The 14695-nt window shown below is 39.8% G+C and overlaps 1 protein-coding gene across 4 annotated transcripts in view; it reads right to left on the bottom strand.

Moving 5' to 3' along the window:
- Nucleotides 1–3255: 3255 nt before the first annotated feature.
- Nucleotides 3256–14695, bottom strand: part of CA5B (carbonic anhydrase 5B) — a 51331-nt gene continuing 39891 nt past the window's right edge. For all 4 annotated transcript variants that reach the window (XM_019417967.2, XM_019417968.2, XM_019417966.2 and 1 more), the window contains 5 exons: nucleotides 13078–13196; nucleotides 11939–12034; nucleotides 10578–10640; nucleotides 9491–9646; nucleotides 3256–4757 (listed from right to left, as the gene is read on the bottom strand). In XM_019417967.2, the coding sequence (XP_019273512.1) occupies nucleotides 4578–4757; nucleotides 9491–9646; nucleotides 10578–10640; nucleotides 11939–12034; nucleotides 13078–13196 (614 nt within the window). In that variant the 3' untranslated portion in view covers nucleotides 3256–4577. The remainder of the gene's footprint in view (nucleotides 4758–9490; nucleotides 9647–10577; nucleotides 10641–11938; nucleotides 12035–13077; nucleotides 13197–14695) is intronic.

Consider the following 14695-nt stretch of genomic DNA (forward strand, 5'->3'; position numbering starts at 1 on the left):
CAAATGACCAATTTTGCTGGTTCCTGGGACCAGGACTTATGATGCCATTCTGAAAGTGTCACTGTTTGGATTGTTGTTTGGACTGCTGTAACATTGCTTATGAGTTAGACCAGACTTTCATGTGAGAGCAATAAAGTGAGAATGTCTTCTGTGAACATGCTCCTACTTTAAAAAGGATACAGATTTCGATTTTATTAAAAAATTTTTTTTCAGTGTTTATTTTTGAGAGAGAGAGAGAGAGAACGAGGGAGGGGCAGAGAGAAGGAGACACAGAATCAGAAGCAGACTCCAGGCTCTGAGTTGTCAGCACAGAGCCCGACGTGGGGTTTAAACTCGTGAACTGCAAGATCATGACCTGAGCCGAAGTCAGATGCTTAACCGACTGAGCCAGGCAGGTGCCCCTAGATTTTATTTTATTATGATTTACAAATGAATGTAAATCTCCTTTTATAGGAGTTAGACATTTATCCTCAACAATTAACCACTGAATTCATTTTCATGAACAAGCTTGAATTGCTCAAATTAACTTCATTACAGAAGTTATTCTAAAAGCCAATTTCATTTCAAACTGTAGTTACGCTCATTTGAATTCAATAAATCATAAGATAAAAATAAAGTATGTAAAAATTTAGTGCAAAGGTACATTCTACTATAATATCCTGATAAATAGAACAAAGTTATCTTTATTCTGCAACATAACATGTATTTTTCTTGGTTCCTGATATGCAACATCTACTTATTCTCAGGTATGTACATTTCAGTTTATCCCCCCTCTATGGGAAAATGCCTAAATTTTAATTTTACATCGTCAGTAGAAAATAGATGATTATCTTCAAAAAGTCAAAGTTTTTTAACTTATGTAGATGATGTCATAGATACTGTTATTAGTACATATGAATCTTAGTTATTATAACATGACCAAAGAATGATCCATAAATGTATCTCACATTTATTGCAAGCATAAAGAGAGAGCAAGAAAAAGCAAGAATCTACTCTCTGAAAGCCAGGCTGGTACTCTTTCAATTAATTTGGTTTTTTCTTGCCCTCGTAGGACTGTGGTACGAGGATTCATGGAACGGTCAATGCAGAAATTCTCAGGAAAGAACATTTAATTTCTCACCTACTATTAATTTCAGTATGAGTCACTAGATTTATTCAGGGACATAGAATGGGATCTCAACTCCTCTCTAACCGTCATCATTGCTATACCAAGGGCTTTATATATTTTCCAGAGTATATATACGTTACCTAAGATAGCAAAATAAAATACTTGATGTATATTAACATGAAAAGTGCATGCAAATCTATATTTGTACAACTGACTGAAAGAGGAACAAACTATGCAGTGCTAGCGCTTATTACTCGATTCTTTCCTCTGGTGGTAGGTTCTAAGCAAAAAACTGCTGGTGGTTTGAGAAAATGTGGTGGTGAGTCCATATCGGCACCCAGGACCCAAAGCAAAGTACTATTTCTGAAGAGTGGTTGAACTCAAAAAGCAAGAATCAAAATGTACGAAGGGACAGAAAGGGTCTTAGTCTCTTTGGGTTGTTTATTCCTCACAGTTCTAGAGGCTGGAAGGCCAAGATCAAGGTGCCAGCAGATTCAGTGTCTGGTGAGAACTTCCTTTACTGGCTCATTGGTGGCCATCTTCTTGCTGTATCCATCCTCACATGGCAGAAGGGGTGAGGGACCACTCTGGGGTCTCTTTTATAAGGGCACTAATCCCATCATGAGGCACCACCCTTATGACCTACTCACTTCCCTAAGGCCCCACCTCCTAACACCATCACGTTGGGGGTTAGGTGTCAACCTATGAATTTGGTGCAGGAGGGACATAAACATTCAGTTCCTAACAAGGATGCATTACTATTTATATGTAAAGAAGCCAGTATTGTTTAGATGCACTCATTATATGGTAAAATTAGAGCCTATTCGCTTAAAAAACAATGATATCCAAGTAAAATTTTATGGGAAAGAATTTAACCAATAAAGTTGAATCAAGAAGACAGTAAAATGTTAAGGACAACACGTATCAAGTAAATAGTGTTGGTTCTTCTAGTGACACAGAAAAATACCTAAAATGATTACAATACTGTAATTTTGCTAACACACCAAAAGAAATGTGTCCCCCAGTGAGCAAGGGAAAGGTATCTTCCTAAACTTTTTTGAGGTGAATGCCTGCTTCAGAACAGGCAATTTTACCCTAATCCATGTAGGCTCACAGAGGAGAAAAGGGTTGGCAGTTTCCCCTACTGGTGATATCAGCAGATTGTGCACTAATTTGACAGAAAGAGGTGAGCTGAAGAGTGGGTGGTTTTTGTTTCCTGCTTTTCTAATAAATCCGTTACAAGTTTTCCAGTCACTTTCAGGTAAAGTCACTACATGGGTAAAGGATGTCTCGCTAGTTTTATAGACATCTTACATATTGGAAAAAAAAAACTAATAGGAAGAAAAAGCCATTCAATATTAATATTGTAAAGAAAGGGTTTTATTATAGTATTTAATGAAGATAAGCAGCAATGTTAATACAAAATTCCTTCTCAAGGACATTTTGCCCCTTGCTGTTTAGGAAGGTACAAGTAAAACACTTTTGGAGGCACAAAAGACACAACATTTCTTGTTAGGGTGTATCAGTAGCCCCGGAATCTGCCAGCCCCTTCGGAGCTCAGATGACTAAGGCACCGAGGAAAAGAAACACACCTCCCCAAGGCGGTTTCCATGTAACCTCCGCAGAGAAGGTGAGCAAGAATTGATCATGCGAACCAGGACATGGTTGAGAGCGAGAGGGTGCTGTTAATAATCACACCAAAACACCAGGTGCAGGTGAATCAGGAGTGGCAAGCTGGGACACACCCAATAAAGACATCCTCTGTAGCTCTAAGAAGTAAGGGCAAGTCGGATATTGGTGCACTGGTTCTCACTCCAATTTAGAAGACTCACTGCAATAGAATTTTGCACAAACACTTTGTGAGAGGCCTAGGAGGGAAGCCCTGTGCTCTAGAAAATGCATATCGTGTGACAAAAAAATTATTTATTTATCTGTTTGTTTATTTATTTTTTAGAGAGAGAGGGAGAGAGACGATCTTAAGCGTGGCACAGGGCTCCATCTCACGAACCGTGAGGTCATGATGACCTGAGCTGAAATCAAGAGTCTGATGCTTAACGGACTGGGCCACCCAGGAGTGCCCCCTCCCTTTTTTAAGAGCAGATATCCATCCCCCCCGCCCAAAACTCACATATACAACTCCATCCCTCTTTTTCTTCTACTGAATGTATTATTTATTTTTAACTGTGGTAAGATACACATAAAATTTACCATCTTAAACTTTTTCAGTGTATAGTTTAGTAGTGTCAAGTCTACTCATCCAACCCTACCTTGCAGATCAGATGACTAGCATACTAATGAAAGAAAGACCACCAGTAAATTCAGTATTGAGTTTGAACACAGGCTTATAGGCAACTAGAAACATTCCAAGATATTTACAAGCAAAGGCAACAATGGCATGGATTCCCCCAAATACGTAGAATTCTCTAGATTTTAGCCTGTTAATTTTCTCTCCTTATTACTGTAGCAGAAGTCATTTAAACCATTATATTAACTGGGAGATTTATGTTGAGCACCTGCCTTGCACAGAACCTCAACTCATGAAATAAAGGTCAGGCAGTTCTCAAGGAAAGCCATGATAGTTCTGTCATTGTGGAAAATATTATATTCTATGAAACAATGTACAAACAATGCAAAATAACACTATAAACTATAGACTATTATATTACTAGTCTTTTGAAAACGATGCCTGTAAATAAAGCATGATAGAATTTTAAATTCTAGGAACTTCAAGCATTTTCTTTAAAATGCTCTGTATATGCTTTCTATATGATCAGGTCTTGAGGTAAAATATTTGATCTTCAGAAGTGCAAAAGGATTCCCCGTTATAAGTAAATTCTTATTTTCTTAGAACTACAAAATATTTTCTTCTATGTCATAAATTGATAGTAAGCATATCATGTACTAGGGATAACAACTAAAGATCAGGCAAATATACTTGTTGAGAAGGCTTTAGAAAAGAATATACATTCAGATTTTGAAATAAAATATCCCTAAAACCGTGGCCAATGTTCAGCTAGCCGGGAAGTACCAGTTTGGGCACTGGGGCCATTTCTGAAAGGCCTGCATTCTGGATGGTCAGTGTCTGCACCTTACCGGTGTTAAATATTTTGATTACCATCACTACTTACAACTCTATAGAGTTACTAACTAATAAACATAAAAAGACAACTAATAAACATAAGACAACTCAGAAATATAGGACATAAAAAGACATTACGATTACCAACAGGTTGCTGAAGGACAAACTTGTGTCTCTTACTGCCACATCAGTGTTAAACATCATTATCAATAAAAGTTAAGAACTTCTTTACCAAAGAGCTTTCTTCAAAGACTGAAGGAGCACTGCCACACCAAGAAATGCGCATCTACAATTATTATTAAATGTAGGCGTTTAGAACACTCCAATCAGCAATCTCTAAAAAGCTAGTATGTATTCGTTAAAGCAAAGTAGTGCCTAGATATGAGTGTCTTAGGGAGTTGCTTGGCTAGTTGAAGGCTGGGGTTTCGCTTGTATATTCAGTACGTAATCGTGACGGAAGGAAGAGCGGACAGTGCGATTCATTAGGGGCTGAAGGGGGCGGAAATTGTCCACCATTCTTTTCTCTTTCTCCCCCTCCGAAGTGAAGAGCAGGGTCCGAAACTGCTCAAGCTAGAAATAGAAGTAGGAAGCATAAATGATTTCAATGGCGTAACAGTTTAACTTCATGAATAAATTACTTTTATTTTTACAATTCCAAAACATTCGTCTAAAACTAGATACAGAACAACTTATTTCTGGTTAGGAATACCTTCACTACTAGACAGGGAATAAAATGTATGAGGAGGAGGGTAACAGGAGGTGGTGAAGCCAGCAGGGTACTTGGGATCCAAAGACTGGGGGTCAAAGGCCCTGTCCCCCACACATTAGCCGTTTGCCAAGGACAAGTTTTCATCTTTGATTCCAGGAACCTCATCTTTAAATGGGCAAAATAACTAGCCTACAGAATACTATAGGGAAGGCCTGATGTATACAGTAACAGTGCCAAAAATGTTTCATTTTTTTCAAAATGTAACTGTATCATTAATGTAAACAATGTCTTCTTCATTGCTCACTGTACCTGGGCATTGCAGGGGAAGGCAATGCATATGGATGTCTTCTTGTTTTTACATTTTTTTAAAGTTTATTTATTTTTGAGAGACAGACAGAGAGCGAGCAGGGGAGGGGCAGAGAGAGGGAGAGAGAGAATCCCAAGCAGGCTCCGTGCTATCAGCACAGAGCCTGATGTGGAGCTCGAACTCACGAACCATGAGATCATGACCTGAGCTGAAACTAAGAGTTGTATGCTCAACCGACTGAGCCACCCAGGTGCCCGTAGTATGGATGTCTTCTTAACAGGCAGTGGGATGCCCCCAGCCAGCACTGTCCAATAGAACTTTCTGTAATGACGGAAATGTCCTCTGCGTGATTCATTATCATAACCACTAGCCACATATGGCTACCGAGTGCTTGAAATGTGGCTAGTGTAACTAAGGAACTGGATTATTTACTTACTTATTTATTTATTGAAAGTTTATTCATTTATTTTTTAGGAATCTCTACACCCAACGTGGGGCTCAAACTCATGATCCCAAGATCAAGAGTCACATACTCTAATGACTGAGCCAGCCGGGTACCTTGGAACTGAATGTTTAATTTTTATTTTAATGTGTTTATATTTCAATGTAAATGGCCATGTGCAGCTAGTGGCTCATGGACTGGACAATGCAGCTCAGTACAAAGAGGAGCAACCCCAAGTCAAAAGCTTGTTCTCTAATATGGCGATAGCATCATTCGCCCCCCTGGCTTTCCGAGCCACCTTATTATGGAACACTGGACTTCAAGCCCGCTGTAAAATCTTTTCACAACATTTCTCCTCAGTCAGTCAGGCACGCTGCAGCTATGGAGAGGACAGCCTGGGGCACAGTAGGCAAGCATGTGAAGATGTGTTTCGATCAAAGACTTCAGGCCAAGTAGAGCTGCGGAGGCAGGATTGTGACCAGGGGCGAGTGGCAAACATAGGGACCGTATTTGCAAATTACGCATATACCCTCAGAAATTAAGAATGTGTCCAAGTACTTAAGATTTATTTTTATTCAACTAATTGCAAAAGATTAGAAATTGCTCAAGTATCATTAAGTTACATTAGATCTATAAAATGGACTAGTACATAGCCATTAAAAGTGATATTGAAGACGTTTATTACCGATAAAATGTTTCACATATCACTGAGTAAAAAGAGGAACCAAATGGTATGTACAGAATGATTCCATTTGGTGAAGAAAATTATGTATATTTATATAGATAAAAGACTAAAAGGATTTATGTGTATGTGTATAGATATACAACCAGAAAGATTTACCCAAACAATGACTAACACTGATTATAGGTGACTAGGATTATAGATGACAGCTAACGTTTTTTTTCTTACTGAATTTTCTGTGTAGAGATTTCATTTGAAAACTCCTCACATGGGCCACTGACTCTCTGATTTATTTATTTTACTGACTTATTTTTCAGTGTTAGGTTGATTTTTGACGTTTATTTATTTTTGAGAGAGAGAGAGAGGGAGAGAGAGAGAAGGAGAGAGAGAATGAGTGGCAGAGGGGCAGAGAGAGAGGGAGACACAGAATCAGAAGCAGGTTCCAGGCTCTGAGCTGTCAGCACAGAGCGCGACACGGGGCTTGAACCCACGAACCATGAGATCATGGCCTGAGCTGAAGTTGGACACTGAACCAGGGAAGCCAGCCAGGCGCCCCAGTGTTAGGTCAATTTTTAAATGTGAAGGATAAACGCAGACTAAACATATAGGTCACCAAGCCCAGGCTTATGAACAGGTAAGCTCTATGTTTTGTCATTTGTTTTTGGTGGCTTTTATCAGACAGATTTAAAAAAATTATGTGGTCTAATTTACTAGTTGGTTTCTTTAGGACTTCTGGTTTTGATATATAGTGAAAAAAGCTTCCTCCATTTGGAGGTATAAAAAGATTTTCCTACGCTTGTCCTAGCAGTGTTTTTAACATTTAATATATGTGGAATATATTCTTGCATAAGGTCTGCATGGTGGATCTAATTTTTCTCCCCCAAATGCCTGCCCAGTTGTCCTCGCATTAGCATTTACTGAAGAATCTTATCTTTTCTCCCCGTTGAGATGAGATGCTACCTTTATCACAAACTAAATTCTCATATGTACTTAGACATATTTCTGAACTTACCGCTTTCTTCCCTCCAGTGATCTCTTTATTTGTGTGCCAGTACCATACTATTTAATTATTGTGACTTTATAAGTATGTAGATCTAATCATCTCTCATTTTCTCTCTCAGAATTTTCCCTGGCTATTTATGCTTGTTCGTTTTGCCACATGATTTTAGAAGTAGCACATCTATCTAAAAATCCTACTGGCATAGTGAATGGACCACATCAAATTTCTGGAGAATAAACAGTGGATAATAACGAGTCAGGGAGAATTGACACCTAAAGATATCTTTATGGTGTCTTCTGATTCAATAACATGGTATACATTTTATGAATTCTTCTTTTGTGTCCTTCAGGGATATTTTAAGTTTACTTGTTAAATTTTCTTAAGCTTATTCCAAGGCATTTTATACTTTTGTTTTCATTATAAATAGGGTTCATTCTTCCATTATAACTTTATATCATTGCATCCTTTAACTGATTGTGATTTATATATAGTGATATATATATTTATATGTGCTTTAAATGTATTGATTTCTAGGGGCACCTGGGTGGCACAGTTGGTTAAACATCCAACTCTTGGTCTCGGCTCAGGTCATGATCTCACAGTTTGTGAGTTCGAGCTCTACACTGGGCTCTGTGCTGACGGCATGGAGCCTGATTTGGATTCTGTCTCTCCTTCTCTCTGCCCCTCCCCAGCTTGTGTGCGCGTGTTGTCTCTCAAATAAGTTAAAAGAACTTAAAAAATCAATGTATTGATTTCTACAAATTAATGTTATACTCCACTAATTACTAAACTACCTTATTTTTAAAGTAGTTTTTATTGTTTCTCTAATTCATTTTCTCTTTTCTGGTCTAATTGTATTGGCTACTTCCAGAACAACTTCCAAAGTGTATATGGTAACAATTCTTTCCGTAGTAAACGTACTGTTTACTTTTGAAGTGAGAGCCATGTCTTTTTTGCAAGTTAGGGAAATCTCCATTCATTTCTATTTTATTTAAAAATTTAAAAAACTGAATAGTACATTTTGCTAATGTCTTTTAACAGTATATGGAAATGATTACATGATTTCTCTATTAAGATTCACTGACATGATGAAGTATGTTAATATCATTCCTAATAACGAACCATCCTTGCTTTACTAGAATATATACTACTTGGTCAAAATGTGTATGTTTCTTCTAATGTACTGCTAGCTTCTGTTTTTCATGTATTACTTTTGCTTCCTTTAAAACATATTCTTCAGAGAGATCAATCTTTAGTTTACTTTTAATTTTTAAAAATATTTAATGGGTGTTGGTATCAGTTATCTTGGCTTCATAAAAAAGATTTTGGAAGCCTTTGCTCCTATAAAAATGCTTTGTAATTAATAAAAATCCCATAAAGCAAGCATATACAAGTACTATTATAGTTTAAATTATGAATTAAACAGGATTTTGTGCATTGAATTTAGTAATTAGTGGCAAGTAATTACCACTTAAACTTACTTTTTAAAAAGAAAATAAACTCCAAGTTCAAAACAACTGACTTAAAATTAATGGACAGACACTGTTGGATTCTGTCTTTATCCTGAGGTTCCAGAGCAAAATTTCCTTAAGGATTTTTTTTTAAGTTTATTTATTTATTTTGAGAGAAAGTGCATGTAAGTGGGAAGGGACAGAGAGAGAGGGAGAGAGAAAGAATCCCAAGCAGGCTCTGCACTGTTACTGCAGAGCCAGATGTGGGGCTTGAACTCATGAACAGTGAGATCATCACCTGAGCCAAAATTAAGAGTTGGACACTCAATCGACTGAGCCACCCAGGCGCCCCTCCTTAAGGATTTTAAAGGGTTGTGAGCACACCCATCTCCAGTCTTCATTCTTCCCTTTAAAAGGGCCTTGTTTATATAGAGAGTCATATTTATATATAAAATACACAATACATAAGACATATGTCATTGCCAAATATGGAAGTAAAAAGCTTATGTGTCCTAAATTTTAACTGTTCTCTCTAGTTGGTTTGAAGAATTCCCCAATTTATATCCAAATTTTGAGATAAGATGTTAGCGCATTTTAATAAAAATGTAGAAGCATTACAAGATGTTCAAAACCGATGCCAAAGTTTGAGCCCAGCCTTGTGTTAAAGGGGCAGACTAGCATGTCCTCATACAGAAAGGTGGAAAGAACATACCTGATCATGATCAACCTCTACAGGCTGCTTCTTAATGATCCAGGTGACAGACTCGGAGAGGGGCGGGGTAGTCAGGGACCCCGAGTAGGTCCAGTAATCTGGGCAGGCGGGCATCAGGCAGGAAGGATCAAATGACCCAAATTCCACAAGGGTGTCCTGGCAAAGAGAAGGGGACACCGAGTCATCATTTTGTGATGAAAACCACTCAGAAATCGGATGATGAGGCAATGATTCGAGGGGAATCTGGGGACCAGCAGTGGTCTAGAGTATCTCTGGGCACCTTTGGACAGAATCACACCCGCACACTGCTCCTGTAATTAACTATGTATTTCTGATCATCCTCCATGGGAACACCGCCAAAAGCACTTTCCCCCTCCATTGTCGTGAGTTTACTGCAGGTGCCAGTCTCCTCTGAACTCTTCGGGAGGCAGGAGGCGGGAGGCGGGAGGCGGGAGGCGTCAGGTGGTAGCTGGTGCATGAACAAGGAAGCTTATCTTTCTCAAGAGAAACGAACAGAATTCTCCTTTCTAAAACACAACGCAAAGTAGAGGCAGCCAGGCTCCTGCATCAAAAGGGGAGAAAGAGACAGGCAAGGAAAAAGAGGGAGAGTGAGAGGGAGGGAGAGGGAAAGAGGCAGTGGGGAGGGACTGAGGTGGGGAGAAGAGGGGGAGACAGGGAAGAGGAGGACTTCCAGGGAACAGCCCCTTTGGGATCCTCAAGAAGCACCAGTTAATCCTGGGGCCTGGACAGAGGCGTCCATGCGGACGGGCCGGACGGAAACGGGTAACTGTTCTTCACAGCTAGCCAAGCCAAGTGTCCGTCCCACTCTTCCCTGCTCCCCGCCTGCGGGATGGGAGGTCTAGCCAAGAGGGCTGGTCTGAGTGTTCCCACGGGGACTTCGAAGACGCAGGTGTGCAGGTGTCGGAGCAGAGGAGGGGACGGCACCGTGTTCCCGAGTGCCGAGCGCTCAGTGGCATGGCGGCAGAACCAAGGCAGTGGCGAGTTGTGTTCCGGGGCGCCTTGTCAGCGTCTCCACTCGGAGATTAAACATAAAATGTATTTCAAGTGATTTAGGGGGGGAAATTACCTTATGCTTGATTGATGGCAAAGTATCCACCAATTTCTGCAGCTCTTTGTGATGTTTTCCTAGCTAAAGAAGAAGCAATGAGAAAATATTAAAAACAATGGACACTTCACTTTTGAAATCAGAACAGAATATGAATTAAAATTAGCCACCTGGTGATCACATATAAACAAACCAATCACACTACTTAAACTACACTTAAACGGGCAATTTAGGTTGCTATAAACGTCACTGAATCAAATTAGACACAAAACAAATGAGCAGGCTGTGTGCTGATAGGGTCAGTGTGCCTGCGGGGAAAGGTGCCCCAGCTCCATTTAAATATCAGTTCGTTGGGCGCCTGGGTGCCTCAGTTGGTTAAGCAGCCAACTCTTGATTTCCACTGAGGTCATGATCTCAGGGTCCTGGGATCCAGCCCCTTGTCAGGTTCCATGTGGAGCATGGAGATTGCTTAAGATTCTCTCTTTCCCTCTGTCCCTCTCCCCTACTTACATGCTCTCTCTCTCTCTCTCTCTCTCTCTCTTGAAAATAAATAATAAACACCAGTTCTTACATTGAAATTTTAATTAATTAGAATGAAAAACCATACCATGGTCAAAGTAGCCACATTTCAAGAGCTCATTTGCCACATGTGGCTTGTTACTCTTGTTACTCTATTGGACTGGACATTTTTGTTTTCAGAGAGAGTGTGTGTGGCAGGGGCAGAGGGAGAGAGAGAGGGAGAGGGAGAGGGAGAGAATCTTAAGCAGGGTCCATGCTCAGCTACTTGGCACACAGCCCGACGGGGGGCTTGATCTCATGACCATGAGATCATGACCTGAGCCACAATCAAGAGTTGGACGCTTGGGGCGCCTGGGTGGCGCAGTCGGTTAAGCGTCCGACTTCAGCCAGGTCACGATCTCGCGGTCCGTGAGTTCGAGCCCCGCGTCGGGCTCTGGGCTGATGGCTCGGAGCCTGGAGCCTGTTTCCGATTCTGTGTCTCCCTCGCTCTCTCTGCCCCTCCCCCGTTCATGCTCTGTCTCTCTCTGTCCCAAAAATAAATAAAAAAAAAAAAAAAAAAAAAAGAGTTGGACGCTTAACTGACTGAGCCGCCCAGGCGCCCCTGGACTGTGCATTTTAATATCATTTGAAATATATTCATAGCAATCTCTTCTTTTAACCATTGTTCATTTTCTTTTTTTTTCCCTGAAATTGAAGTAGAGTTGACATACAATTTTACATTAGTTTCGGGTGTACAACATATTGATTCCACAAGTCAATTATGTTTTTTTTTTATCCCAATATACTTAGATCTTAATATGACAATGTTATATCTTTTTACCCCACAATACAACACATCATGTAAAGTGGTAAGACTTTTTTACCTTTAAAAATACTCCTATCACAGCCAAACCATTTTCTTCCAGTGCTGCATCCTCAAAGTTTTCAAATTTGACTGCATTCCAATGTACCAAGTGCAGCTAAAACAGCATTAAAAGATGGTTTGATACATGAGCATATAGGATTGCTCCAAAACAGACAGCCTTATTCAACACATAATATTTTAATGTTTCCTTGCCCAAAATAAAGCCACTGAGAAAAGCATACACCAATCTGGTGCAAAATGAGATAGAAATAAATAACAGGAAGAAATGTATGCAGGAACAGCAATTAACATTACTTCTGAATAGAGGGATTTATTTGGAGAAAAATAAAAGAAAACAAATACAGCAAAGTGGGTAACATTTCAGGGAGGAAGCAAACTTTGTCCATTCCCACGCTGTTTTGGATATGAAACCGTCATATCCAAAATCCACTTGCATCTAAAGGAGAGATGTTTATATTGAGAGAAATAGATTCTCTGTATGGGAATTAGACAAGAGTTGAAGATAAATTTCTTTGAGGGATAACCACTTAAAATGTGCTTCTTTTCACGGTAACATTTAAAACCAAATTAAGGAGAAATTGTAAGAATAAATTGTGTTTCCTTATGCGGTCCCTGTACTTCCCTACAAATTATTTCTTGTCCATCATTTGCCAATGCATCATCACCCAGTCTCCCAAGTAAGACCCTCAAGGTCACGGTTAACTTGCTCCTCTCCTCTCCTGAAGTGGACCATGCCTCCAAGTCCTGTTGCTTTTATTTCAGAAATGCTTGTTAAATCTTGCTCTTTTTCTGTTTCTATTGTCACAGGCTTTATTTAGGCTCCTCCCAATTCTCACTTGGATTAATTTAATCTGGTGGCCCTGCATTGTTGCCTGGCTTATAACTTCAGGCTATAATTTGAGCCTAGCTTGGAATTCTGGAAGGATTCCGTTTTAGGATCTTAAGTTTCATTTCTGCTCGATTATGTGAGATGAGGGCACATATCATTTTTACATGTATAAACTGGGAATAATCAAATATGCCCGAGAGAGCTATTTAGCATTTATAGGAATCATTGGATTTTCCCTGATAATTTCTTAGAAATTCAGCATTATCCCCACTTCACGGCTGTCGCTGTTCCCAAGCTGCTCAACATACCTCTGCCGGGTAACATTTGCTGTCCACAGTGTGCTCGGAGCCCCAAGCATCAATGGCCCCCCAGTGAAAATGGAATTGCTTCAGTCGGTAGTTGTGTTCCAGGGGTCCTCCCTCGATCACTGAAATGGCACATCCAACAATTCAGGGGACAGTTTTTCATACCATGGAGGAATGCAGGGGAAAGGCCGACTCTTTGGGGGGACCTTCTATGTGAACTGTCTTAAATGGGGCACACTGTATTAGATACACGTGTATATAAACTTGATTTCCACGCAGTCAGTACAGGTATAAGGGCAAGACTTGCACTCTGAAAGACACTGAGAATTAACACACTCCAAGCTCTGTACAACCATTAAAGGCCAATTCTTGACTTATTTTTATATTCTATATTTACTGTGCCCACTTCTTTTTTTACAGGAACATGAAATAAGGGTTTTATAACAAAGTCTTATAAAACAATTTCAGAAACTGTACATCAACATGACACAGACTATAGCCTACTTTAGTTTTTTCTGCACAAAAGTGAACCTTGAAACTCCTGTAACTAAGAAAACCGTTGCCTAACTACTTTGCATTTAACGTGGAATCACTGTGTGCATAAGATTACTACTGCAGTACCAGTAACACAAATTGATAGGTTTTATACCGGACGTCACATAAAAAGTACATTATCAAGTAGACTTGTCTTGGGACTCCTGGGTGGTTCAGTCGGTTAAGCGTCTGACTCTTCACTTTGGCTCAGGTCATGATCACAGGCTTTCTTGGGATTGAGCCCTGCATCAGGCTCTGTGCTGACAGTGTGGAGCCTGCTTGTGATCCTCTCTCTCCCTTTCTCTTTGCCCCTCCCCTGCTCATGTGCATGCACACTTCTCTCTCAAAATAATAAACATTTATTTAAAAGTAGATTTGTCTTGGGGCGCCTGGGTAGCTCACTCAGTAAGCGTCCGACTTCAGCTCAGGTCATGATCAGGTTTGTGAGTTCGAGCCCTGTGTCGGGCTCTGTGCTGACAGCTCAGAGCCTGGAGCCTGCTTCAGATTCTGTGTTTCCCTCTCTCTCTGCTCCTCCCCCACTCATACCCTGTCTCTCTCTCAAAAATAAATAAACATTAAAAGTAGATTTGTCTTATTTTAAAGTATATGAAAGTCAATTTAAAATGCCCTACCCCCTTTTCCCAACACTGAGATTAAAACAAACTAATAAAAGAGTGGAAAATTGAAAACCAGGACAAGAGAGAACTTTCTTTAACAGATGGGCTCAGGATAGGCAGAAGCCTTCACTGATGTAGATGTGGAATAAATTATTTCAGGGAAAAAAATTCCCAAACACCTTATGAAAAAAGTATACAACTCTACTTCAAAATACGTTATTTGCTTACTACCAAAGACAATTTCATTTCAAATTTTGTTTCTGTAATTAAAGCCTAGTCAGTCATCAAAAAAGGTTAGTGCAGATAGAACCTTTCAAAGTTAAACAAAAGCCACAAAAAATTTAACTACAAGCCTTAAAGGGTGATTTATTTCAAATTTTCATTTTCAGATGTAATTATAAGAATGTTGGGGCGCCTGGGTGGCTCAGTCAGTCGAGTGTCTGAGTTCAGCTCAGGTCATGATCTCACAG

The sequence above is a fragment of the Panthera pardus genome, unplaced genomic scaffold (assembly GCF_024362965.1).
Source record: "Panthera pardus isolate Hobbes unplaced genomic scaffold, ASM2436296v1 HiC_scaffold_27, whole genome shotgun sequence".
Lineage (NCBI taxonomy): Eukaryota > Metazoa > Chordata > Mammalia > Carnivora > Felidae > Panthera > Panthera pardus.